This window comes from Pongo abelii, chromosome 1 (genome assembly GCF_028885655.2).
Source record: "Pongo abelii isolate AG06213 chromosome 1, NHGRI_mPonAbe1-v2.0_pri, whole genome shotgun sequence".
In the NCBI taxonomy this organism is placed as follows: domain Eukaryota; kingdom Metazoa; phylum Chordata; class Mammalia; order Primates; family Hominidae; genus Pongo; species Pongo abelii.
The window spans coordinates 76,416,526-76,443,685 of record NC_071985.2 but is presented as its reverse complement, the minus strand read 5'-3'; the positions used below and the strand labels follow the sequence as shown (position 1 = coordinate 76,443,685).

Here is a 27,160-nt window from a genome sequence, read left to right as displayed (position 1 = left end):
TCCCAGCACTTTGGGAGGCTGAGGCAGGTGGATCATGAGGTCAGGGGTTTGAGACCAGCCTGGCCAACATGGTAAAACCCCGTCTCTACTAAAAATACAAAAAATTAGCCAGGCATTGTGGTGTGCTCCTGTAATCCCAGCTACTCAGGAGGCTGAGGCAGGAGAATCACTTGAACCTGGGAGGTGGAGGTTTCAGTGAGCTGAGACTGCACCACTGCACTCTAGCCTGGGCAGTAGAGTGAGACTCTGTCTCAAAATAATAATAATAATAATAATAACCTTCAATGTAAATGGACTAAATGCCCTATTTAAAAGGCACAGAGTGACAAGCTAGATTAAAAAGCAAGACCCAATGGTATGCTGTCTTCAAGAAACCTATCTCACATGGAATGACACCCATAGACTCAAAATAAAGGAGTGGAGGAAAATCTACCAAGCAAATGGAAATCAGAAAAATGCAGGGGCTGTTACTCTAATTTTAGACAAAACAGACTTTAAGCCAACAAAGATCAAAAAAGACAAAGAAAGGCATTACATAATGGTAAAGGGTTCAATTCAACAAGAAGACCTAACTATCCTAAATATATATGTACCCAACACAGGAGCACCTAGATTCATAAAGCAAGTTCTTAGAGACCTACATTTAATATTTCAAACCGTAGTTGACCACAAGTAACTGAAACCTTGGATAACTGAAACTGTGGAAAGTGAAATGGTGGATAAAACGTAACTACTGTACAGAACACCAAAGAAAAAGAGACAATCTGAAAAGAAAGAAAAGACAGGTACTTACAGAAGAATGACAATTAGATTGATAGCAGTTGTCTCAAAAGCAACAATTAGGCTCAGGTATTATTCAAATTGAGACAAAACAGATACATTTTCAGAGAAACAAAGATCACTAAATGAAAAAAGATGACTACTCACAGACTTTTAATGAAAAGGACACAAGATCACAGCTAGATAGGAGTAAGTTCTAGTATTCTATAACACTGCAGGATGACTATAGTTAACAGCAATATATTATATAGTTTCACATAGCTAGAAGGAAGACATTGAATGTTCCCTACATGAAGAAATAATGTTTCAGATGACAAATATGCTAATTACCCTGATCTGATCATTATACATTATATATAGAAAGATCGCTATGTATTCCATAACTATGTACAATTATTAGTCAGTTTAAAAATACAATTTTTTAAAAGCTGCTAGAGCAAAAATTCAGGAGAAAGGAAGCTGAATCCAGAAAGATGGAGTTGGATGCAAGAAGGAGCAGTGAGCAAAGAAATGGAAATTGATAAGCATGTAGATGAGTGTAGAAAAGCACTGGTACCTAAAACATTACAGTCGCAATAATAATGATAATGACTAATTTCAGGGATGGTAGTATTATGTCAATAATGTAACAAAATATAAGATGAGAAAGAATAATTAAAGCATTCTGAAGTTCCTGCATTATTTGGAGGAAAGTAGAGATATTTAGCTTTAGACTTGTTAAATCAAATATAATTATTAAAATTTAAGATTTTTAAAACATAAAAAACCATAAGAGAATTGTATTTAGGAATATAGCAATTTTGACTGCATTTAACAGAAAAGAGCACTTACAGTGTCAATAAATGGAGATTTTGGTTGTTTTGTTTTTTGTTTTTGTTTTTGAGACAGAGTCTCACTCTGTTGCCCAGGCTGGAGTGCAATGGCACAATCTTGGCTCACTGCAACCTCTATCTCCCAGGTTCAAGTGATTCTGCTGCCTCAGCCTCCCGAGTAGCTGGGATTACAGGTGCATGCCACAATGCCTGGCTAATTTTTTGTATTTTTAGTAGAAATGGGGTTTCTACTAAACCTGACCTCGTAATCTGCCTGCCTTGGCCTCCCAAAGTGCTGGGATTACAGGCATGAGTCACTGCACCTCAAGTAATCCTAAATCCAGAATAAACAGCCTTATGTTAGTATGTTGGCTCTCAATGCTCTTAAGGACCCAGGCTCTTTTTTTCTCTTTATGTTCAATCATATGTAGTGCCTGTTCTCATGTTCACCACTTCACAATCTCAAGATGGATACTCATTCTAGCCCACTGGAGGGCTCCAGGCAGAAAGAGAGGTAAAGCAAAGAGCAAAAAGCACTTGCCAGCTGATTTGACCCCCTTATTAAGGGCTTTCTAGAAGCCTATTCAGCAAACTTTTGTACACTTTTTATTGGCCAAACTATCTTCCTAGGGTACCAAAGTTGTTAGGGATGCTTGGAAATATGATATTTTACATAGGCCTATTGCTGTACCAAACGAAAAATTTTAAGATTCTGTTAGTGAGAAAGAGAGGGAGACTGCATATTGGATAAGCAACCAGAAATGCCTGCCACCAAAAAATAGAACATAAAATTTTTAAATTGGTAGAAGGAACAAAGGGGATAAAGAAAACTGAATTCAATTAATTGAGAAAAGGAAGAATGAGAAAAAGCATGGTAAATAAAAGGATGAAATAACATGTGAGAAAAAGTCAAAATATATTTATTTTAAAAACTTTATTTTCAATTTATAAACAGTAAAATCTACTCTTTTGATGTACAGTTATATGAGTTTTGATAAATGCATACAGTTATGTAATCACACCACAACTAAGAAACAAAACAGATACATCACTCCCAAAAATTTCCTCATGCTATATCTTTGTGGTCAATTCTTTTCCCCAACACCATTCCCTAGCAACCAATGATGTTCTCCAGACCTATAGTTTTGCCATTTTTAGAAGGTCTATGAATGTAATTTTATAATTTGTATGTACCCCTTGAAGGCTGGCTTACTTCTCTTAGCATGATGCATTTTAAATTCTTCCTTGTTGTACCTATCAATACTCCATTCCTTTTTTATTGCTGAGTAATATTTCATTGTAAGATGTTCCACAATTTGTTTATTCATTCACCAGTGGAAGAATGTTTGTTTCCAGACATTTGAGATTATAAATAAAGCTGCTATACAGATTCATATAAAGGTTTTGTAAACATAAGTTTTCATGTCTCTTGGGTAAATACATAGGAGTGAGATTGGTGAGTCATGTGGCAAGTATATATTTAACTTTATAAGAAACTCCCAAACTGTTTCCCAAAGTGGTTGTACCATTTTGCCTTCTCACCAACAATGTATGCAAGTTTCATTGTCTTCATATCTTCACCAGCACTTGGCATTAACAGGTTTGTTGTTGCTATTCCAATAGGTACATAGTGGTATCTCACTGTGGTTTTAGTGTGTATTTCTCTAATGACTTAGGATGTTGAGCGTCTTTCCAAGTGCTTTTATTCCATCCATATATCTTCCTTGGTGTCTCAAATCTGTTAAAATCTTTTCTCTTCTAAATCTATTTTTAATTACAATAAATATTCTATTTTTAATTACAATAAATATTTAAAAACTAAACTAGTTTTTAAAAAGAAGCAGAGGAGGAGCCAAGATGGCCGAATAGGAACAGCTCCGGTCTACAGCTCCCAGCGCAAGCGACGCAGAAGACGGGTGATTTCTGCATTTCCATCTGAGGTACCGTGTTCATCTCACTAGGGAGTGCCAGACAGTGGGCGCAGGTCAGTGGGTGAGCACACCGTGTGCCAGCCGAAGCAGGGGCGAGGCATTGCCTCACTCGGGAAGCGCAAGGGGTCAGGGAGTTCCCCTTCCAGGGGTGACAAACGGCACCTGGAAAATCGGGCCACTCCCACCCGAATACTGTGCTTTTCCGACGGGCTTAGGAAACGGTGCCCCAGGAGAGTATAGCCCACACCTGGCTCAGAGGGTCCTACGCCCACGGAGTCTCGCTGATTGCTAGCACAGCAGTCTGAGATCAAACAGCAAGTCGGCAGCGAGGCTGGGGGAGGGGCGCCCGCCATTGCCCAGGCTCGCTTACGTAAACAAAGCAGCCTGAAAGCTTGAACTGGGTGGAGCCCACCACAGCTCAAGGAGGCCTGCCTGCCTCTGTAGGCTCCACCTCTGGGGGCAGGGCACAGACAAACAAAAAGACAGCAGTAACCTCTGCAGACTTAAATGTCCCTGTCTGACAGCTGTGAGGAAAGCAGTGGTTCTCCCAGCACGCAGCTGGACATCTGAGAACCGGCTGACTGCCTCCTCAAGTGGGTTCCTGACCCCTGACCCCTGAGCAGCCTAACTGGGAGGCACCCCCAAGCAGGGGCAGACTGACACCTCACACGGCGGGCCAGGTACTCCAACAGACCTGCAGCTGAGGGTTCTGTCTGTTAGAAGGAAAACTAACAGAAAGGACATCCACACCAAAAACCCATCTGTACATCACCATCATCAAAGACCAAAAGTAGATAAAACCACAAAGATGGGGAAAAAACAGAGCAGAAAAACTGGAAACTCTAAAAACCAGAGTACCTCTCCTCCTCCAAAGGAACGCAGTTCCTCACCAGCAACGGAACAAAGCTGGACGGAGAATGACTTTGACGAGCTGAGAGAAGAAGGCTTCAGACGATCAAATTACTCCGAGCTACGGGAGGATATTCAAACCAAAGGCAAAGAAGTTGAAAACTTTAAAAAAAATTTAGAAGAATGTATAACTAGAATAACCAATACAGAGAAGTGCTTAAAGGAGCTGATGGAGCTGAAAACCAAGGCTCGAGAACTACGTGAAGAATGCAGAAGCCTCAGGAGCCGATGCGATCAAATGGAAGAAAGGGTATCAGCCCTGGAAGATGAAATGAATGAAATGAAGCGAGAAGGGAAGTTAAGAGAAAAAAGAATAAAAAGAAACGAGCAAAGCCTCCAAGAAATGTGGGACTATGTGAAAAGACCAAATCTACGTCTGATTGGTGTACCTGAAAGTGACGGGGAGAATGGAAACAAGTTGGAAAACACTCTGCAGGATATTATCCAGGAGAACTTCCCCAATCTAGCAAGGCAGGCCAACATTCAGATTCAGGAAATACAGAGAACACCACAAAGATACTCCTCGAGAAGAGCAACTCCAAGACACATAATTGTCAGATTCACCAAAGTTGAAATGAAGGAAAAAATGTTAAGGGCAGCCAGAGAGAAAGGTCGGGTTACCATCAAAGGGAAGCCCATCAGACTAACAGCGGATCTCTCGGCAGAAACCCTACAAGCCAGAAGAGAGTGGGGGCCAATATTCAACATTCTTAAAGAAAAGAATTTACAACCCAGAATTTCATATCCTGCCAAACTAAGCTTCATAAGTGAAGGAGAAATAAAATACTTTACAGACAAGCAAATGCTGAGAGATTTTGTCACCACCAGGCCTGCCCTAAAAGAGCTCCTGAAGGAAGCGCTAAACATGGAAAGGCACAACCGGTACCAGCCACTGCAAAATCATACCGAAATGTAAAGACCATCGAGACTAGGAAGAGACTGCATCAACTAACGAGCAAAATATCCAGCTAACATCATAATGACAGGATCAGATTCACACGTAACAATATTAACCTTAAATGTAAATGGACTAAATGCTCCAATTAAAAGACACAGACTGGCAAATTGGATAAAGACTCAAGACCCATCAGTGTGCTGTATTCAGGAAACCCATCTCACGTGCAGAGACACACATAGGCTCAAAATAAAAGGATGGAGGAGGATCTACCAAGCAAATGGAAAACAAAAAAAGGCAGGGGTTGCAATCCTAGTCTCTGATAAAACAGACTTTAAACCAACAAAGATCAAAAGAGACAAAGAAGGCCATTACATAATGGTAAAGGGATTAATTCAACAAGAAGAGCTAACTATCCTAAATATATATGCACCCAATACAGGAGCACCCAGATTCATAAAGCAAGTCCTGAGTGACCTACAAAGAGACTTAGACTCCCACACATTAATAATGGGAGACTTTAACACCCCACTGTCAACATTAGACAGATCAACAAGACAGAAAGTCAACAAGGATACCCAGGAATTGAACTCAGCTCTGCACCAAGTGGACCTAATAGACATCTACAGAACTCTCCACCCCAAATCAACAGAATATACATTTTTTTCAGCACCACACCACACCTATTCCAAAATTGACCATATACTTGGAAGTAAAGCTCTCCTCAATAAATGTAAAAGAACAGAAATTGTAACAAACTGTCTCTCAGATCACAGTGCAATCAAGCTAGAACTCAGGATTAAGAATCTCACTCAAAACCGCTCAACTACGTGGAAACTGAACAACCTGCTCCTGAATGCTACTGGGTACATAACGAAATGAAGGCAGAAATAAAGATGTTCTTTGAAACCAACGAGAACAAAGACACAACATACCAGAATCTCTGGGATGCATTCAAAGCAGTGTGTAGAGGGAAATTTATAGCACTAAATGCCCACAAGAGAAAGCAGGAAAGATCCAAAATTGACACTCTAACATCACAATTAAAAGAACTAGAAAAGCAAGAGCAAACACATTCAAAAGCTAGCAGAAGGCAAGAAATAACTAAAATCAGAGCAGAACTGAAGGAAATAGAGACACAAAAAACCCTTCAAAAAATCAATGAATCCAGGAGCTGGTTTTTTGAAAGGATCAACAAAATTGATAGACCGCTAGCAAGATTAATAAAGAAAAAAAGAGAGAAGAATCAAATAGATGCAATAAAAAATGATAAAGGGGATATCACCACCGATCCCACAGAAATACAAACTACCATCAGAGAATATTACAAACACCTCTATGCAAATAAACTAGAAAATCTAGGAGAAATGGATAAATTCCTCAACACATACACCCTCCCAAGACTAAACCAGGAAGAAGTTGAATCTCTGAATAGACCAATAGCAGGAGCTGAAATTGTGGCAATAATCAATAGCTTACCAACCAAAAAAAGTCCAGGACCAGATGGGTTCACAGCCGAATTCTACCAGAGGTACAAGGAGGAGCTGGTACCATTCCTTCTGAAACTATTCCAATCAATAGAAAAAGAGGGAATCCTCCCTAACTCATTTTATGAGGCCAGCATCATCCTGATACCAAAGCCTGGCAGAGACACAACAAAAAAAGAGAATTTTAGACCAATATCCTTGATGAACATTGATGCAAAAATCCTCAATAAGATACTGGCAAACAGAATCCAGCAGCACATCAAAAAGCTTATCCACCATGATCAAGTGGGCTTCATCCCTGGGATGCAAGGCTGGTTCAATATACGCAAATCAATAAATGTAATCCAGCATATAAACAGAACCAAAGACAAAAACCACATGATTATCTCAATAGATGCAGAAAAGGCCTTTGACAAAATTCAACAACCCTTCATGCTAAAAACTCTCAATAAATTAGGAATTGATGGGACGTATCTCAAAATAATAAGAGCTATTTATGACAAACCCACAGCCAATATCATACTGAATGGGCAAAAACTGGAAGCATTCCCTTTGAAAACTGGCACAAGACAGGGATGCCCTCTCTCGCCACTTCTATTCAACATAGTGTTGGAAGTTCTGGCCAGGGCAATTAGGCAGGAGAAGGAAATCAAGGGTATTCAATTAGGAAAAGAGGAAGTCAAATTGTCCTTGTTTGCAGATGACATGATAGTATATCTAGAAAACCCCATTGTCTCAGCCCAAAATCTCCTTAAGCTGATAAGCAACTTCAGCAAAGTCTCAGGATACAAAATCAATGTGCAAAAATCACAAGCATTCTTATACATCAATAACAGACAAAAAGAGAGCCAAATCATGAGTGAACTCCCATTCACAATTGCTTCAAAGAGAATAAAATACCTAGGAATCCAACTTACAAGGGATGTGAAAGACCTCTTCAAGGAGAACTACAAACCACTGCTCAAGGAAATAAAAGAGGATACAAACAAATGGAAGAACATTCCATGCTCATGGGTAGGAAGAATCAATATCATGAAAATGGCCATCCTTCCCAAGGTAATTTACAGATTCAATGCCATCCCCATCAAGCTACCAATGACTTTCTTCACAGAATTGGAAAAAACTACTTTAAAGTTCATATGGAATCAAAAAACAGCCCGCATCACCAAGTCAATCCTAAGCCAAAAGAACAAAGCTGGAGGCATCACACTACCTGACTTCAAACTATACTACAAGGCTACAGTAACCAAAACAGCATGGTACTGGTACCAAAACAGAGATATAGATCAATGGAACAGAACAGAGCCGTCAGAAATAATGCCACATATCTACAAGTATCTGATCTTTGACAAACCTGACAAAAACAAGAAATGGGGAAAGGATTCCCTATTTAATAAATGGTGCTGGGAAAATTGGCTAGCCATATGTAGAAAGCTGAAACTGGATCCCTTCCTTACACCTTATACAAAAATCAATTCAAGATGGATTAAAGACTTAAATGTTAGACCTAAAACCATAAAAACCCTAGAAGAAAACCTAGGCATTACCATTCAGGACATAGGCATGGGCAAGGACTTCATGTCGAAAACACCAAAAGCAATGGCAACAAAAGCCAAAATTGACAAATGGGATCTAATTAAACTAAAGAGCTTCTGCACAGCAAAGGAAACTACCATCAGAGTGAACAGGCAACCTACAAAATGGGAGAACATTTTCACAACCTACTCATCTGACAAAGGGCTAATATCCAGAATCTACAATGAACTCCAACAAATTTACAAGAAAAAAACAAACAACCCCATCAAAAAGTGGGCGAAGGACATGAACAGACACTTCTCAAAAGAAGACATTTATGCAGCCAAAAAACACATGAAAAAATGCTCACCATCACTGGCCATCAGAGAAATGCAAATCAAAACCACAATGAGATACCATCTCACACCAGTTAGAATGGCAATCATTAAAAAGTCAGGAAACAACAGGTGCTGGAGAGGATGTGGAGAAATAGGAACACTTTTACACTGTTGGTGGGACTGTAAACTAGTTCAACCCTTGTGGAAGTCAGTGTGGCGATTCCTCAGGGATCTAGAACTAGAAATTCCATTCGACCCAGCCATCCCATTACTGGGTATATACCCAAAGGACTATAAATCATGCTGCTATAAAGACACATGCACACGTATGTTTATTGCCGCATTATTCACAATAGCAAAGACTTGGAACCAACCCAAATGTCCAACAATGATAGACTGGATTAAGAAAATGTGGCACATATACACCATGGAATACTATGCAGCCATAAAAAATGATGAGTTCACGTCCTTTGTAGGGACATGGATGAAATTGGAAATCATCATTCTCAGTAAACTATCACAAGAACAAAAAACCAAACACCGCATATTCTCACTCATAGGTGGGAATTGAACAATGAGAACACATGGACACAGGAAGGGGAACATCACACTTCGGGGACTGTTGTGGGGTGGGGGGAGGGGGGAGGGATAGCATTGGGAGATATACCTAATGCTAGATGACAAGTTAATGGGTGCAGCGCACCAGCATGGCACATGTATACATATGTAACTTACCTGCACATTGCGCACATGTACCATAAAACCTAAAGTATAATAATAATAATAATAATAATAAAATAATAATAATAAAAGAAAAAAAAAGAAGCAGAAATTATCAACCTGTATAAAATAAAAAAAATCCAACTGTATACTATTAAAAAGATACCAAAATGTTGAAAACAAAAGGATGGAAAAATTGTAGCAGGCAAATACCAAAATAAAGCTGATGTAACTACAATCAATTTTACACATAAAATTGATTTAAGGCAAAAAGCATTATTTGGGATAAAATGTAACTAAATAATAAGAAAAAAATTAACTGGGAAAAATAGCAATACTTGTAGACACTTAATAACAACCTCTATTTGTGTAAAGTAAAAACTGACATAATTGCAAGGAGAAATTGATAAATCCACAGTGATAGTGGAAACTTGTTAAATTGAACTGAAAAATAATATTGGGAAAAACATAGAAGATTGAACTTCATAATAAAACAATCTACTGAACAAATTTAGACCCCTACACTCAATAATTAGAGAACATACATTTTTATAGCACAACATTTAAAAAAAATCATGTACAAGCCTACAAAGCAAATCTTCACAAATCAAAGAATTGACATATAAAACACATTCTCTGATCACAGTGTGATAAGAGAAATAATAATAAAACATCATATTTGGAAAATTCAAAACAATTTGTAAATAATTAATGGGTCAAAAAGTATAAGAAAATGTAGAACTGGATGGTGATGAGTACACTAAAAACCAAAACGTGGGATACTACTAAAAAGAAAATTTAAAACCTTAAATGCACACAGAAAACAAAAAAAGCTAAAAATGAATCAAATATTAATTCAAGATGTTAGAAAGAACAGAATAAAACCAAAATAAAATGTTCTCTAAAGAAAGAAATAAAACAGTACAACAGGCATGATTAAGAAAAAAAACAGAGAAGGCACAAGTAACAATCTTTGCAGGGAAAATGGGCAAATCTACAGAAACAGTTGAGATTAAGTCAGATGTGGGACTAGAATCCAGATTCTGACATTTATTATCCTTGTTTGTGACCTCTAAGCTTCAGTTTGCTCATATGCAAAATGGAAATGTTATTTACTCTGATATTTACACTGAGAATGCCTAGTCACAATGGTCACTCAGCAAATACTAATTCCTTTCCTCTCTCTTCAATTCTTTTTAGTTAGTAGTTCTATAGAATGAAGAGGGCAAAACAAATAAAATATGACATTTTGTGAATTATTAATCATCTATATAGGCAGCCATATTCTCTATCAACATGCATAAGCAAGAATTGATCGTACTTTGTTTTAAATGTGTTCTTACCTGCCAAAACATTTTCTTGAGTGTATAAAATTCTACATCCAAAGCAACCATAAATATAATTAAAGGTGAAAAGTAAGAATAAAGTGAAAAACTTGATGTTCTTAGAAGAGGGTAGACAATTTGGTGCACCTAAAGTAACAAAGGCAAACAAGAAATTAGTTTGCTACCATTTCTGAGTATTAGAAACTAGGTTGATGCTATGTCAATCAATATAAATTTTAGAATCTTTCAGTTTACAGCTAATGAGAGAGTATCTCCAAGGGCAGTCCTAAGGGTCCTGTGGTAGATTTCTTGATCTAGCCATCCAGATAGGTTGCCTATATAGACCTCTATTCACCAGATAATTGAGTGGTTTTGGGCTACACAAACACTGCTTGTGGTGTGCAATCAGTATTTTCAAAAGTGGTATCCCTACTATTGGTGATATCAGAAAATATTTTTGGTGATTCACAGGTAAGTATTTTTTAATTTGACTGTTAGATGTTTATTTCAATTTGCTTTAGATGAGGGAAAGAATCTTAAAGAGGTACTTGTTTCACAAACATTGGCTTAGGATTTTTAAATCTTTAAGTGAGTCAGTAGAGAAAAATAATTCATAGAAAATAGTAGATTGTATACATAAGACATAAATCATGAAGGTTGTACACAGATTAATGGAAAATACAACAATAATGATTGAAGTGCTATAAATATTCCCTCCTAAAAAGTTTATTTTGTCCCAATCAATAGTTTAACTTTCATTACTTCACCTCCCTATACCTGTTTGCTCATGTGTAAAATGGAAATAGAGTATCTGCTTTCAATGGGTTGCTGTGAGAGTGAATAAATTAACTCAAGGGTTAATACGCTAATAAATTAATAAATAAAAGCACTTAAAAGAGAGCCTGGCACTTAGTAAACACTCTAAAGATGTCAGCTAGTAGTAGTGGTGGTATTTCAGAAGATTAGGAAGAAGCGTTTACAATCCTAGATGGGTACAAGCATTATCTCCATTTTTAAAAAATAAAGGAATGAGTGGAGGCAAATTGTTATTGATCACACTGCTATGCAGTTGAAATCAGAAGTTAATACTAGGTTAATGAATGAATGAATGTTTTCTTGTATCTATGGTATATATTATATGAAGCTATGAAGCGTGTTTTACATTGAATCTGGCAGTGACCATGCCTCATGATGAACATAACTGCTGCCTTTTATAAGCAGGTCTTTTATAAGCAGGCCCTTTTTTTATTTTTTTATTTTTATTTTTTTTGAGACGGAGTCTCGCTCTGTCACCCAGGCTGGAGTGCAGTGCCGAGATCTCAGCTCACTGCAAGCTCCGCCTCCCGGGTTCACGCCATTCTCCTGCCGCAGCCTATAAGCAGGCCTTTTATAAGGCAACAGCAGGGAAGAAGCCAGTGTATGTGCAGGGGAAGCAAGCCAGAGCAAGGCTCCAGAAGCAGATGATGAACCCAAGAACGCAAACACATTTTCCTTGCTTTTTTTTTTTTTTTTTTTTTTTTTTTGAGACGGAGTCTTGCTCTGTCGCCCAGGCCAGAGTGCAGTGGTGCAATCTCGGCTCACTGCAAGCTCCATCTCCTGGGTTCACGCCATTCTCCTGCCTCAGCCTCCCGAGTAGCTGGGACTACAGGCGCCCGCCACCACACCTGGCTAATTTTTTGTATTTTTTAGTAGAGACAGGGTTTCACCGTGTTAGCCAGGATGGTCTTTCCTTGCTTTCTTTCCTTGTTTTCTTTTTTTCTTTTTTTTTTTTTTTTTTTTTGACAGTCTTGCTCCGATGCCCAGGCTGGAGTGTAGTGGTGTGATGTCGGCTCACGGCAACCTCCGTCTCCTCCGTTCAAGAGATTCTCATGCCTCAGCCTCCTAAGTCACTAGGATTACAGGCATGGGCCACCCCTCCTAGCTAATTTTTGTATTTTTAGTAGAGATGGGATTTTGCCATGTTGGCCAGGCTGGTCTCAAACTCCTGGCCTCAAGTGATCCACCCACCTCAGCCTCCCAAAGTGCTGGGATAACAAGCGTCAGCCACCGCACCTGGCCACATTTTCCTCTTATTACTGCTTTTTTGAAGTTTCCCTAATTGATGTGTCCTTTACTGTGTGGTTTTTTATTTTCCAAATTTTTTAATACCAGATAAAATTGAGTAGCTGTTCCCATAAGAAAAAACATTCTATGCATTCTGGGATGAGATGGGAGTGGACTTTATTTTTGGCATTTTTTCCTTTAATTTATTCTCTAATTTATTGTACATACAGTACCTCAACAGAATTGTAGGCCATCTGTCCTATCACGAATCCTGTTAGAGAAAGAATCGTCAAAACAATGACTTCAGAATTCTTTAAACACATCTTCAAAAGCCCTAAATGTGAAAAACAGAATAGTTGTATGAGTACTCGAAGTACAGTTTCTACCAAATGTGTATCACTTTTGCACTGTCCCAAAGTAAGTCGAGACCTTCTGTATTCAATTAATATTGAATGATGTGGCTTAACTTTGGGATGGTGCAAAAGTGATACACATTTGGTAGAAACTGTACTTTGAGTACTGATACAACTATTCTGTTTTTCACATTCAGTACAATATTTACAAAATTACGAGATAGTCAACACTTTATTATAAAATAGACTGTGTTAGATGATTTTCCCTGACTGTAGGCGAATGTAAGTGTTATGAAAGCTTTTAAGGTAGGCTAGGCTCAGTTATGATGTTCAGTAGGTTAGTTGTATTAAATGCATTTCAACTTACAATATTTTAAATTGATGATGGGTTTCTTAGGACACAACCTGATAATCAAGGAGCATCTGTACTTCTTACAGGTAAGACCAGATAAAGATATGTTTTTTACACTCTTTCTGCAATGCTCTTTACTATTGGAGCATTTGTCTCTATAAAGGATATAGAGCTAGTCCATGGTCATCAGCACCTTGTGATATCAAAAGGGACCAAGGTCATTAGTGAGTATATTAAAGATTCCTAAAGAAAGCAATTTCACTCTTTGATACAATGGGTAAAATTGAAGGAGTTTATACATATTTGTTTCTGTATAGTATTCCTAGTTCCAGAAAGGATTTTAAAGCAGCTATTTTTCCTTTTTCCTAATCCCTAGTGTTGAATTGTGGACTAAAGCATCTGTGTGTTGAATATGTTACTTGATCTGCATGAATATCATTCTCTATACCTGTTGAATTCTTAATCATTGTTTAAGAGGTCCTTATTTGTGAAGCCTTTCCTAATTTTCTTCTTGGGGTTGGGGTGGGTTGTTTATCTTCCCTGAAGAGAGATCACACCAAAAGTCATAATAAAATGGACAAAATGAATGACATCAATTATGTAAATCATGAATTGTATGCCTGGGCTCTATTTGTGTGTTTGCTCCCATTGTCCTCCCCTCATCTCAGATATTTTGGTCAGGTTAGGTCTGGCCAGGCAGGCAGTGTACAGCTCTTCCTCCTCCTTGTGAGCAGAGAATCTTGACCACACCTTTATAGTTATACTTAACACACTGCATAGTAATTACGTGTTTGCCAATCTCTCCCATGAGAGGGCTTCTTGAAGTTAAGTTATTCTTCTTACATGTCTACCACACTACCATGCTCAGCAAATGTTACTGAACACAGGAATATAGAATAGACACTACTTATAATTAAATGAAGCAAGATTGACAGTATTCACTCGTCTTATTGTTTCAGTGGGCCCCTTCTTTTGATGTTATGTAGTTGTGATGGCTTTCTGCATTGATAAAAGGTTCACAGAGCAGAGGAAAGATGAGTTTCAAAAACAACCACCTACCTCCCAAAACAACAATGAAGCATACAAGCGTTGTGAAATGTTTCTCTTCAACAAGGTAATCAGCTGGCTGCCCGCAGAGTAAATCAGGTCTGTTACTTTCGTTTTGTGCCCAGAAGTAAGAACTCATTTTTGCTGCTGCTTTTCCCCAGACCTAACTTGATGGAGTGGTTTGGTTATTATTGACACTTTCACTTCTGCACGCTAACCTGTATAGCATGCAAAAAGAACATGAGACCTACCAAGACCCAATTCATCCATACCCTTTCTACCTAAGATTGTGCCACATTCAGATCTGAACATGTCTCTTCTTGTCACAGGGCACACATTAATACCTCTTGTCCTACCTCTTGCTCCAAGAACATTTTATAGGAACACTAACAGCAGTGTTAGTGTTTACTCCCTGTACTGTTACATGTATATGGGAGAGGGGGTGCATTGATAGGTGCACTTACCATTGTAATGATATAGTAATGGGCTTGCTTTCCCCATTGGACAGTGAGTTTCTCAAAGGCCAGGGCCCAAACTTTCCTTAAGGCTGTGCACATAGTATGTGGCATGAGACAGGCTGTCCAAAAATATTTGATGGGCTGAACTATTTGAAGGGGAAGGAGCAAAGATAAATATTATGCTCCCCCTTCTCTGTGGGTATAAATCATTCTGGAATTCCATTTTACCACTCCAGCCCTAATATATCTTTTTCTTCTCTCAGCATCCTTCCAATAAAAGATGGCAAATGGGAAACAAAGTCAAAGCTGAGTCACACCAGTTAAGGTTGGGAGTGAGGATAAGGGTGAATAACCTAAAAATAAAGGAAAAGACCAAGGTTGAGGTTTGATCATATGATGCCTTTGAGTGAATTAGAAAAAGGCTCCCTTCCTCAGAGCAATGAAGCCTGTCAACAAGGCACATGGCTTGGCATGTGACTACCAGGCTGGATTTCAGTCCCAGTATCCCACCTCAGCTGGTGCTCTGTGTAGGATGTAACCTGTGCAAATTTATGCAGTGGTCCTGAGAAAGATTTGTTCTGTTTTATTTTTCCTTGCAGCTAGCCTTAATCTAAAAATCCTAGAGGTTCCTCAAGTATCTCCAATAATATTTAAGGCTTATCTTTGGTCCTTTGTTTTGTAGGTCTACAGGTCACAATGATTCTGGTGTGAAGCAGAGGATGGGCCAGAAAGAGATTCAAAATGCTACATCTTCAAATCACTTCACCTGTCCCTCCAGTAGCCCTTCAGGTCCTTGGCATCTTCAACTCCTGCTATCCTCACGTGTAATGACCCTCAAATTAAGTTCTACAAATTACCCAGATCAGAGATATGTTCCTTAAAGATTAAGCTGCTTTAAAGTTGAAATTGAGATGAAGGCTCTCAAAATCCCAAAGAACAATGCACAGTTATGCGGCTGTTTGCCAGGGACAGTACTACCAACTGATATCACACCAAAATCTATTTCCATGCCTACTTCTCATTGGTTTCTTGCCAGCCTGCTTTCGTTCTGATTGGCTGCCTACATTATCCCCACCCCCAATCCAGAAGAAGCCAAGTGATCTAGTTCTGGGGAAGCTTTCATTTTTTAACACTCAAGTTATGTAGGTACCCACAACTGTTTTAACTGATTTTTTTTTTTTCTGACATTGTAGAATGAATTCATGAATTTTACAAGTATAATCAAAGACAACCAAAAATTTTTATTTTTCCCTTCAAAAGCTTAGTGTAGCTCCCCCGTAGTCTAAGTTAGAGAAGAATACTAACAGCGTGTTTTTCCTTCTGTGCTCAGCAAGCCTTATCTGTACTTGCTAGTTTCACACTCCTTGAGGCTCAGGGACTTCCTGTTTCACCTCCCTAGCACAGCTGCAAAGTTACAAGGTTAATACAGAAGCAGTTTCCCAGGGATGTGGAACATGTAGTATACATAAATGTAAAAGACTGATCAACTGCCTTTGTTCTCGCTCCTGTAAGTAGACTTCCTGTATCATGTAGCTCCTGGCCACTGACTGCTTAAAAGGTGACTGCTTTCTTTGTCCAGGGCTCAGACTTTCCTGGACGCTAGTCCTACTGAGCCAGGTGATCACCTTTTAATAAAGACCTTTCCTGAACTCACTCTGTTCGGTCTCTCCCATCTTTGACTGTCCTGCCACATTTCTGGGGGCCTGTCCAGGATTGAAGACGGTAGGTTTCTGTCTCCTTTGCCTGTGGGCGAGGGCCCCAGGACGCAGGAGATGTGGGACCCTTGGCACCACTGGGTAAGACCTAGCCCAGAAGGACAACGGCTCTCCAGTGTCTTGGAGCCTTCCCCTGACAGTGCAAATGGAACTGACTCAGGAGTTGCAGGACAGTCACAGGAGCAGCGTACAGGTAGACTACTGAACCAAGGTAAGGTTGGGCCCTAGGAAAGCCCATCCCATAAGGATGGAAGGAGAGGTTGATCACCTCCCGGGGAATGACCGCTTATCCAACCCAGAGCAGCTGGGGGGTGGCAGGAGTGGCTTGCCAATTTGGATGAACCTCATGTCCCCACTAACACGAACCGGAAAAAGGGAGAAAATGAGCCAATAGAGCAGCAAGTGCAGCAAGGTAGGGCTTGCTGGCAGGGTGACAAGAGTGGCTTGTCACCCCAACTGGGAGTGTGTGGGTGTGTATGCACCTACCTGGGACACAAAAGAGGCTCCTTTTGTCCATTGAGGAGTCCTAGGTTAGGAGTGGTGTGTGTATGTGTGTGAATGTGGGAGCCTAAGTAGGCTCACCTGGGGCACAAGAGAGGCTCGTTTCATCCGATGAGGAGTCCTGGGGCAGGGGAGGTGTGTGAAAGTGTGTAAAGGTATGGTCTCAGTGAGAGGTGAAGCCACCTGGACTTCCTGGGTCGAGTAGGGACTTGGAGAACTTTTCTGTCTAGCTAAAGGTTTGTAAATGCACCAATCAGCACTCTGTAAAAACATACCAATCAGCACTCTGTGTCTAGCTAAAGGTTTGTAAATGCACCAGTCAGCACTCTGTAAAAACAGACCAATCAGCACTCTGTAAAATGGACCAATCAGTGCTCTGTAAAATGGACCAATCAGCAGGACGCGGGCAGGGCCAAATAAGAGAATCAAAGCTGGCCACCTGAGCCAGCAGCAGCAACCCGCTGGGGTCCCCCTTCCATGCTGTGGAAGCTTTGTTCTTTCGCTGCTCTCTCTTTGGGTCTGCACTACCTTTATGAGCTGTAACACTCACTGCGAAGGTCTGCGGTTTCACTCCTGAAGTCAGCAAGACCATGAACCCACTGGGAGGAACAAACAACTCTGGACGTGCCACCTTTAAGAGCTGTAACCCTGCGAAGGTCTGCGGCTTTACTCCTGAAGTCAAGTGAGACCACAAACCCACTGGAAGGAAGAAACTCTGGACACATCTGAACATCTGAAGGAACAAACTCTGGACACACCATCTTTAAGAATTTTAACACTCACTGTGAGGGTCCGCGGCTTCATTCTTGAAGTCAGCGAGACCAAGAACCCACCAGAAGGAACAAATTCCAGACACATCGGGAGAGGTCAACGCAGGAATGGATGTGGGGAGGTGCAGATCTCTTAGCACAGACTGTGTCCTCCGAGGTGACTGTGGGACTAGCCAGACATAGGTCACTGTGTAAGGCCAACAGGATTAGCTTCATAGCTTCACAGCAGTAGTTGGCTGTGACCTGGCTAAGCAGTGTCTGAACCTCTGGTAATAGGACCCAGTCTGGTGAATCTGAGAGTGAAAGTGAGAGTGAAAGTGTGCCATGAGGGAGGAAATGGGAGGAAAAGTGTTGAAACCAACTCCATTAGAATATATGTTGAAGAACTTTATGAGAGGCTTTGATGGTGATTATGGAATGAAGTTAACACCACAGAGGCTAAGAACCCTTTGTGAAATTGGCCCTCCTTTAATGTAAGGTGGATGGCCAAGGGAACCATAGATAGGGAAATAATTGGCCGAGTGTTTTGGGTGGTCACTGGCGTCGGACAACAGCCTGGGCACCCTGATCAGTTCCCATACTTAGACTCCTGGCTGAGTGTGATTCAGACCTGTCCAAAATGGCTACAGTCCTGCTTTGAAGATTATTGTAAGACTCTAGTAGCTCGTACAAAACAAGGAACCATAGAAAAGACCCAAATCAGACCCAAGGGCCATTGAACTTGCTGAGATACCGACAGGCTCTAATACAAGGAATAAAGGCTGGATGGAAAAAGGCAACAAACACTGGAAAGGTTTCAGAGGTTCGTCAGAAACCAGATGAAAGTCCCAGTGAGCTCTATGAGAGGCTTTATGAGACTTACCGGCTCTCCACACCTTTTGACCCAGAGGCAGCAGGGAATCAGTACATGGCTAATGTGGCATTCGTGAGTCAGGCACAAAATGACATTAAGCAAAAGTTGCAGAAGCTGGAGGGGTTTGAAGGTATGAACATTTCCCAGCTTATCCAGGTAGCAACCAAAGTGTTTGTAAATCGAGATGAGGAAGCAAAGTGGGAGGCCAAGTGTAGAGCGAAGGAAAAGGCAGAGTTCTTGGCCACAGCCCTGGTTGAAAGAGACTGGATTTGCAAGAAGACATGGACGTGGGTCATGGATGCAGTCACAGTAGAGGACAAGCTAGGCCAGGTGAGGAGACCAGGACAGGTCAGGAAGATCGGCCTAGACTAGAGAGAGATCAATGTGCGAGATACAAGCAAAGAGAGCATTGGAAAGATGAATGTCCAGAGAAAGAAAAGGACAAGGGTAACAACCAGGGACAGAATGACTGGACAGGGCCTCCTTCCGCCGCTAGGCAAGGCGTAGTAGGATCCGACATGGATCTAATTGGGCTGGCAGGAGCCAATGACTACCTTGAAGACTGAGACAGACCAGGCTCCATCTCATTAGGCCCTGAGGAGCCTATGGTCTCAATGGTAGTAGGGGGCCAAAAAATAGACTTTATGGTAGACACAGGTGCTGAAAATGCAGTTGTGACTCAAACAATTGGGCCATTATCAAAAGACTATGCTAATATTATTGGGGCCACAGGTATCACAGAAAAGACACCTTTTTTCAAATCAAAGAGATGTATGATTGGAGACTGAGAGGTCCAACACAAGTTTTTATACTTACCAAACTGTCCAGTGCCACTATTGGGAAAAGACTTATTATAAAAACTGCAGGCTCAGATCTCCTTTACACTGAGTGGAGATATGACTTTAAGCCTAAGGCAAAGAAAGACTATGGTATTAACACTCACAGTCCTGAAAACGAGAGGAATGGAGACTTTATGAAAGTAGTTGCCAGGAGTGTGGAAAAAGACATAGTGTGGTTGAAGGAGAAAAACTATTCACAGACTTGTTAAGTTACCAAGGAGTCTGGGCAGAAGACAATCCCCCAGGGCTGGCAGTGAATCAAGCACCTGTCATAGTAAAGCTACTATGAGGAACCTACCCAGTGTGGATCTGCCAATATCCCATTCCCATGAAGGCCAATCGAGGAAGTGAAAAACACTTAAAAAGGCTCCTTGAGTTTGGAATAATAAAAAGATGTGTTTCCTCATGGAATACTCCCCTATTTTGCCAGTGTTAAAACCTTCTGGTGACTACCGGCCTGTACAAGACTTAAGGGCAGTCAACAAGGTGGCAGCTACACTGCATGCTATTATGCCTAACCTGTATACTATGCTTGGACAAATACTTGCTAGTGCTGCTTGGTTCACATGCTTAGACATAAAAGATGCATTCTTCTGCATTCAATTGGTCCCTGTAAGCTGAGATATCTTTGCCTTTGAGTGGGGCCCATCTCAGTATGCCTGGACTAGACTTCCCCAAGGATTTAAAAACTCCCCAACTATCTTTGAAGAAGCACTAGCCTCAGACTTAAAGGCTTTCACGCCACCTAGGACCAATGTGTCTTACTGCAATACATAGATGATTTGTTGCTAGCCACACCCACCAGAAAGGAATGTATCCAAGGAACAGAGAGTCTCCTTCAAGTGCTGTGGAAAGCTGGCTATAAAGTATCTAAGAAAAAGGCACAGATCTGTGGCCAAGGAGTCCAGTATCTTGGCTTTTACATCTCCCAAGGGTGGTGTGAGCTTGGGCAGGAGCGAAAAGAGACTGTCTGTAGCATTCCTCAGCCAGACACAAGGCAGCCAGTGCAGGAATTCCTAGGGGCAGCTGGTTTCTGCCACATATGGATCCCCAACTACTCGCTCCTAGCAAAACCTTTATATGAGGTGATGAAAGCGGGGGGAAAGAAGCCCCTCCTTTGAAAAAAGAAACAGGATATGGCTTTCAAGAAAATCAAGAAAGCCTTAATCCAGGCACCAGCACTAGGGCTTCCGGACATGACAGAGCCCTTTTACCTGTATGTTCATGAAAGAAAAGGAATGGCTACAGGAGTCTTAGTGCAAATGCTAGGGTCGTGGTATCAGCCTGTAGCATATTTGTCCAAGCAACTAGACTTGGTGGCTATAGGATGGCCACCCTGTTTCAAGGTGCTGGCCGCCACTGCCTCGTTAGCCAAGGATGCTAACAAGCTCACATTTTGACAGAAGCTGATAATTCGGCTGCCCCACACAGTTGTCACCCTGATGGAACAGAGAGAACATTGTTGGCTCTCTAACCCTAGGATGCTAAGATACCAAGGGCTCCTATGTGAGAATCCATACATCACCTTAGAGACTGTGAATACCCTAAATCTGGCCACACCATTACCAATAGAATATGAGGAGCATGGGAAGCCCCCGTTATGTGCCCCAGGGTATCACTGCTGTATAGAAACAGTGGATGAGGTCTTTTCAAGCCAAAAAGACTTGAAAGACCAGCCTCTAAAGGACCCTGACATTGAATATTTTACTGATGGAAGCAACTTCATATCCGAAGGTATCAGAAAGGCTGGATATGCTGTAGTCACATTAAGCTCGGTGGCCTAGGCCTGCCCTCTACCAGTCGGAACCTCAGTGCAGAAGGCAGAACTAATAGCTCTCATAAGAGCACTATTTCTAGCGAAGGGAAAGTTAGTGAATATCTATACTGACTCAAGATATGCTTTTGCCACCTTGCATGCTTATGGACCCATTTACAATGAAAGAGGACTGTTAACTACTGAAGGAAAGGAAATAAAAGACAAAAAAGAAATAGAGCAGCTCCTAGAGGATGTATGGGCTCCAAAGGAAGTAGCAGTCATCCACTGTAAAGGACATCAAACAGGAGGAAGTGATAAGGCTACAGGAAACAGAAAAGCAGACAAGGAAGCAAAAAGGGCTGCATCGACAGAAATAACAAAGAAAGAAGAGACTTATACTATGCCCTTATTAGAGCCTCCCCTTGCAGAGACTCCTAACTACTCATCAAACAAGAAGGCGTAGTTCATGCAGGAAAACAGGAGTTATCAAAAAGGAGGCTGGTGGAAGTTTTCAGATGGGAGGCTTGCCATTCCAGAAGCCATTGCCCCCCGATTTATAAAGCAGTTTCACCAAGGAATACACATGGGGAAAACAGCTTTAGAAATTCTTGTAGGGCAGTATTTCTATGTGCCACACCTAACTGCCATCACTCGAGCCATCTGTGAGCAGTGTGTTACTTGCTCCCAGAATAACCCAAGGCAAGGGCCTACTTGGCCCCCAGGAATTCAAGAAACAGGAGCAGTGCCATGTGAAAACCTACTTGTAGACTTTACTGAACTGCCTCGGGCTGGAGGCTATTGGTACATGTTAGTGTTTGTCTGCACCTTTTCAGGGTGGGTCAAGGCATTCCCCAGCAGGACAGAAAAGGCATGAGAAGTAACCAGGATATTAATAAAAGACATTATTCCTAGATTTGGACTGCCTCTAACTTTAGGCTCAGACAACGGACCAGCTTTTGTGACAGAAGTAGTATAGCAACTAACTCAGATGTTAAAGATTAAATGGAGACTGCATACAGCCTATGGCCCACAAAGTTCTAAAAAAGTTCAAAGGATGAACCAGACACTGAAACAACTGTTGAAGAAGTTTTGCCAAGAGACTCATTTAAGGTGGGATCAGGTATTTCCCATGGTCCTTCTCTGAGCCAGGTGTACCCCTACTAAGTTAACTGGGTATTCACCCTAGGAGTTAGTGAACGGCCAACCACCCCCACTTATAGCTCAGGTGAAAGGAGATTTAAAGGAAACTGGAGAACTGACCCTAAGAAGACAAATGCAAGCATTAGGTGAGGTAATATAAGAAGTACAAAGATAGATAAGAGAAAGAATACCTGTTAGCCTTACAGATGCAATACATCCCTTTCAACCTGGGGACCATGTACTTGTTAAATGCTGGAATCCTACCACCCTTGGACCCTTATGGGATGGCCCCCATATCATGATCATGTCTACCCCTATTGATGTTAAAGTTACAGGTATTACACCTTGGATCCATCACAGCTGACTGAAACCTGCAGCCTCAGTCCAAGACCAGTGGACGAGTCAGCAAGATCCAGATCATCCAACTCAACTGATCTTGCAGAGAAACCAAGGCACAGCAGGAAAAGATGACCACCCTGCTCCAAACACACCAGAGACTGGTCAGTCAATGCATGGCTGAAGCTTGAGGAAACGTCAAGCTCTGCTCTAGTCACACAACCAGAAGCTGACTAGTCTATGCACGGCTGAAGCCTAAGGAAGTCAGTGCCAGATAAGTAAATATAGATTGAATTTGCAAGTGTAGTTATACTATTGCTTCTACCGATTGTCTTGGTGTCATGCTATCTTTGCAATTGCTATCAAACTTGTTGCCTAGGAGGATGCCCGTGCATAGTATAAGCTTGATCACACTAATATCAATAATGTTAGCAGGCACAGGAGGAAACCAAGATAACTGCTATCATTGTATAATAGAAGCTTGGTCTGGTAAAAATATAATTAAGACTCTGTTATATCAAACTTATTATAAATGTACAGGACAGGAACTCCCCCGGAGACATGTGTTTATAATCAAACCAGCTACTCTGTCTGTGACCCAGGAAATGGGCAACCTCAAGTATGTTATGATCCAGGCCTTCCACCCTATGACTTCTGGTTTGAAATCCAAATAGGGAAACCTTTGTTTCCCCATACCTCAAAGTCCAGTCCTAAAGATGTTGGAACTAGAAAACTCATAAGCAAAACACAGGTATTCCCTTATTCACATAAAGTATCTGTTTCTATATATTTTGATGCCTGTCAGGCTGCCAACCTCAGCAACCTAAACAATCTAGGAGAAGTCTGCAAGAAGTTAAGACAGGAAAGAGTCAGCAGTAAAGCTGCTAATATCATAATAGGAGAACCAAAAGAAGAATGTCCTGATTGTAACATTCAATGGACCACACATGAGTTCAACCAACACCTATATACAGGGAGAATACCTCTACTTGCCAGCCAAGAAGCAAAGATTGGTTGTGCGACTAAAACATGCAACCCCCTTAATCTGACCGTGTTATAGACAAACATACCTTTTTGGACTAAAGGACATCAAGGAGAGCTAAGCTTTGATCGAGAAGGAGCAAACCTAGGTGTTCCATTAGTCATTATTAAAAAGACTCAACGAGCTAAAGTTCAAATCAGTCCAATGTCACAGTTCAGGTTTTTCAAATCCTTCAATAAACATTTTAACCCCAAGAAGCCAAAAGTTCAGATTCCACCAATATCAGCCGAGAACCTATTCGCTCAGCTAGCTGAAAGAATTGCTACTCATCTTGGAGTCACTTCATGTTATATATATGGAGGTACCTGTATAGGTGACCAATGGCCGTGGGAGGCTAGAGAACTAATGCCACAAGATAACTTTACCATACCAGGATTTGTTACAAAGTTCAATGCAAACCCAAGTGTCTGGCTATTAAAAACCCCTATCATTGGAAGATACTGCATAGCACAATGGGGAAAAGACTTTCAGACTCCAGCAGGAGATACAACCTGTCTAGGTCAACAATATTTTAAAGAGTCTAAGAACAAGACACAGTGGAGAAGCTTCATAGACAATTCCTCTGTACCATATTTTAACCCTCTCAGTTTCCAGTGCTGAATCAGTTGTGGTATCAACTAGATGCTCCAAATGTTTGGAGAGCACCAGCAGGACTATACTGGATCTGTGGGACAAAAGCCTATCAACTATTGCCCAAGAAATGGACCAGAGCCTGTGTGTTAGAGACAATAAGACCATCCTCCTTCTTGCTCCCACTGAAACAAGGGGAAGAGTTAAGTTACCCAGTCTATAATGAAGAGAAAAAAAAGGACCAGAAGAAACGTCTTTACTCAGACAAGTACTGTAGAAAAGATAAATACAAACATAAAAAAGGACATTAAGATAGGTAGCTGGAAAGATAACAAATGGCCTCCTAAAAGAATTATCAAATAATATGGGCCAGCTACATAGGCCCAAGATGGATCATGGGGCTACCGCACCCCTATTTACATGTTAAACCAAATTATAAAATTGCAAGTAGTACTAGAGATTATAGTCAATGAGACAGCCCAAGCCTTAGATCTGTTAGCCATACAGGCCACTCAAATGAGAGATGCTATATACCAAAACAGACTAGCATTGGACTATCTCCTAGCGTCAGAAGAAGGAGTTTGTGGTAAGCTTAATTTAACCAACTGTTGCTTACAGATCAATTATAACAGAAGAGCTGTTATGGAAATTACTGCCAGAATGTGGAAGTTAGCCCAAATCCCAGTCCAGACTTGGTCCGGGTGAAGCCCAAACTCACTTTTTAGAGAATGGTTCTCATGGTTTGGAGGCTTTAAAACTTTGATAATTGGTTTTATAGCTATAATTGGAGGATGTCTAATACTGCCTTGTCTTTGACCTCTCCTCATCAGAAGCATCCAGTCTACTATTAAAGCAATAGTGGACCAAACAACTATCACCAAAATGATAGCACTACAAAAATACCAACCAGTCCCCCAGGAAAAATATGTGCCTACACAAGATAAAATAAACTATTTTGGTGCTCTTTATTAATCTACATTTATGGCAAGCACCAAAGGGGGGGATGAAGAAGGAATTCATGAATTTTACCAGTATAATCAAAGAAAACCAACAATTTTTACTTTTTCCTTCAAAAGCTAAGTGTGGTGTAGTCCCCCCCGTTGTCTAAGTTAGAAAAGAACACTAACAGCCTGTTTTTCCTTCTGTGCTCAGCAAGCCTTATCTGTACTTGCTAGTTTCACATTCCTTGACGCTCAGCGAGTTCCTGCTTCACCTCCCTAGCGCAGCTGCAAAGTTACAAGGTTAATACAGAAACATGGTTTCCCAGGGATGTGGAACATATAGTATAGATAAATGTAAAAGACTGATCAACTGCCTTTGTTCTCACTTCTGTAAGTACGCTTCCTGCATCATGTAGCTCCTGGCCACTGACTGCTTAAAAGGTGGCTGCTTTCTTTGTCCAGGGCTCAGACTTTCCTGGACGCTAGTCCTACTGAGCCAGATGATCACCTTTTAATAAAGACCTTTCCTGAACTCACTCTGTTCGGTCTCTCCCATCTTTGATTGTCCCAAAACAACATAATAGCTGAAATGGTCAAAGATATTAATGTAGACAGAATCTCCTTCTATATTTTTAATATATACTCTATATTTCTTATGCCAACACCATCTGGCTCAGCCCTAACCCTCTTCAACACAGTCGTGTCTCCTCTCTAATTCTTTTTCAGTCATACTGTTTCATTTTATTTTTCTACCTCTCCTTCCTTTTCAATGTTTCTCACTCCCATTTTCCTAACTCCTATCCATCATTGGTTTCCAGTCCTTAATTTGAAGAAACAATGTTACCCATTCTTCATGGGAGGACAAATGCATCCCAAATTCCATGATGCTTAACTTATATACTTCTTGCCTCAAATATAATTACTAAAAACAAATACAGTATAAATATTAAACAAATGAACAATAATCATCAATTGGTGGGTTACTTTCAAGGAAGAGTTGTTTTGTGACAAATTCTACTCTCTCATTCCTATACCACATTCATCAAGGTTGCTGCACATCATCTTCCTGAGGGCACTAAGGAGAACATCACAGCAGTAAGATTACACCTTCACTATGTATCATGAAACCTGTGGCAAGTGAGTCTCAATTCCTACTTCAGACTAAACACAATTCTAATCAACAGCTCTATGACTGTGACAAGCAACATTGCTGCCCACATACTAGCTCCTAAAATATTCTTTATGACTTCCTTTTTTGTACAAACTGATGTGATTCTTTTAAGCCACTGAGCTCATCCCTACTATAATGTCAAGGACTATGTTAAAAAATAATTGTCTTATTCACAGACCCATTCCTAAGAGACCCATTCCTTACTCTTCCCTCTTCTGCCTTTACTTAACTCACCTCATTACCAAGTTCACTACCCTCCCATTCAGATCTTCACCTTATCTATACTGGCTGTCACCTTGATTCCTCTCAAAATTAAGTTTGACTCTCTCCTTAGTCAAACTGATCTCAGCACTACTCAGTTTGAGTAATGCCCTTCCAGGTTCTGCCTAGTTCCTATCCTACTGCTGTCCCCTCAGGCTCACTCGGTTCACCTAAGCCCTGCAGCTAAAACTCCTGTAGGTTGAATTTAAGTTTCGAAGTCCAGATTCCCAATGGCCTTTAGAAAAATCCTCATACTTCAGGAAAACTTGGAGGAAATCCATAAAGTCAGTTAGCTTACAC

At 40.8% G+C, this 27,160-nt stretch overlaps 1 protein-coding gene and 1 long non-coding RNA gene across 4 annotated transcripts in view; one reads left to right on the top strand and one right to left on the bottom strand.

Annotated features, from left to right (window-relative positions):
* The window catches only part of SLC9C2 (solute carrier family 9 member C2 (putative)), a 111,483-nt gene extending 95,698 nt beyond the window's left edge, over positions 1-15,785 (bottom strand). Inside the window, exons 1-3 of the mRNA XM_024239952.3 lie at positions 14,520-15,785; positions 12,989-13,089; positions 10,731-10,859 (exon numbers count right to left, since the gene is read on the bottom strand). Coding sequence (XP_024095720.2) covers positions 10,731-10,859; positions 12,989-13,089; positions 14,520-14,646 — 357 coding nt within the window. The 5' untranslated portion in view covers positions 14,647-15,785. The remainder of the gene's footprint in view (positions 1-10,730; positions 10,860-12,988; positions 13,090-14,519) is intronic.
* Positions 1-16,617, top strand: part of LOC129048791 (uncharacterized) — a 116,825-nt gene extending 100,208 nt beyond the window's left edge. For all 3 annotated transcript variants that reach the window (XR_008511430.2, XR_008511428.2, XR_008511433.2), the window contains 2 exons: positions 14,420-14,574; positions 15,648-16,617. This is a non-coding gene — a long non-coding RNA (uncharacterized LOC129048791). The remainder of the gene's footprint in view (positions 1-14,419; positions 14,575-15,647) is intronic.
* The last annotated feature ends 10,543 nt before the right edge of the window (positions 16,618-27,160 follow it).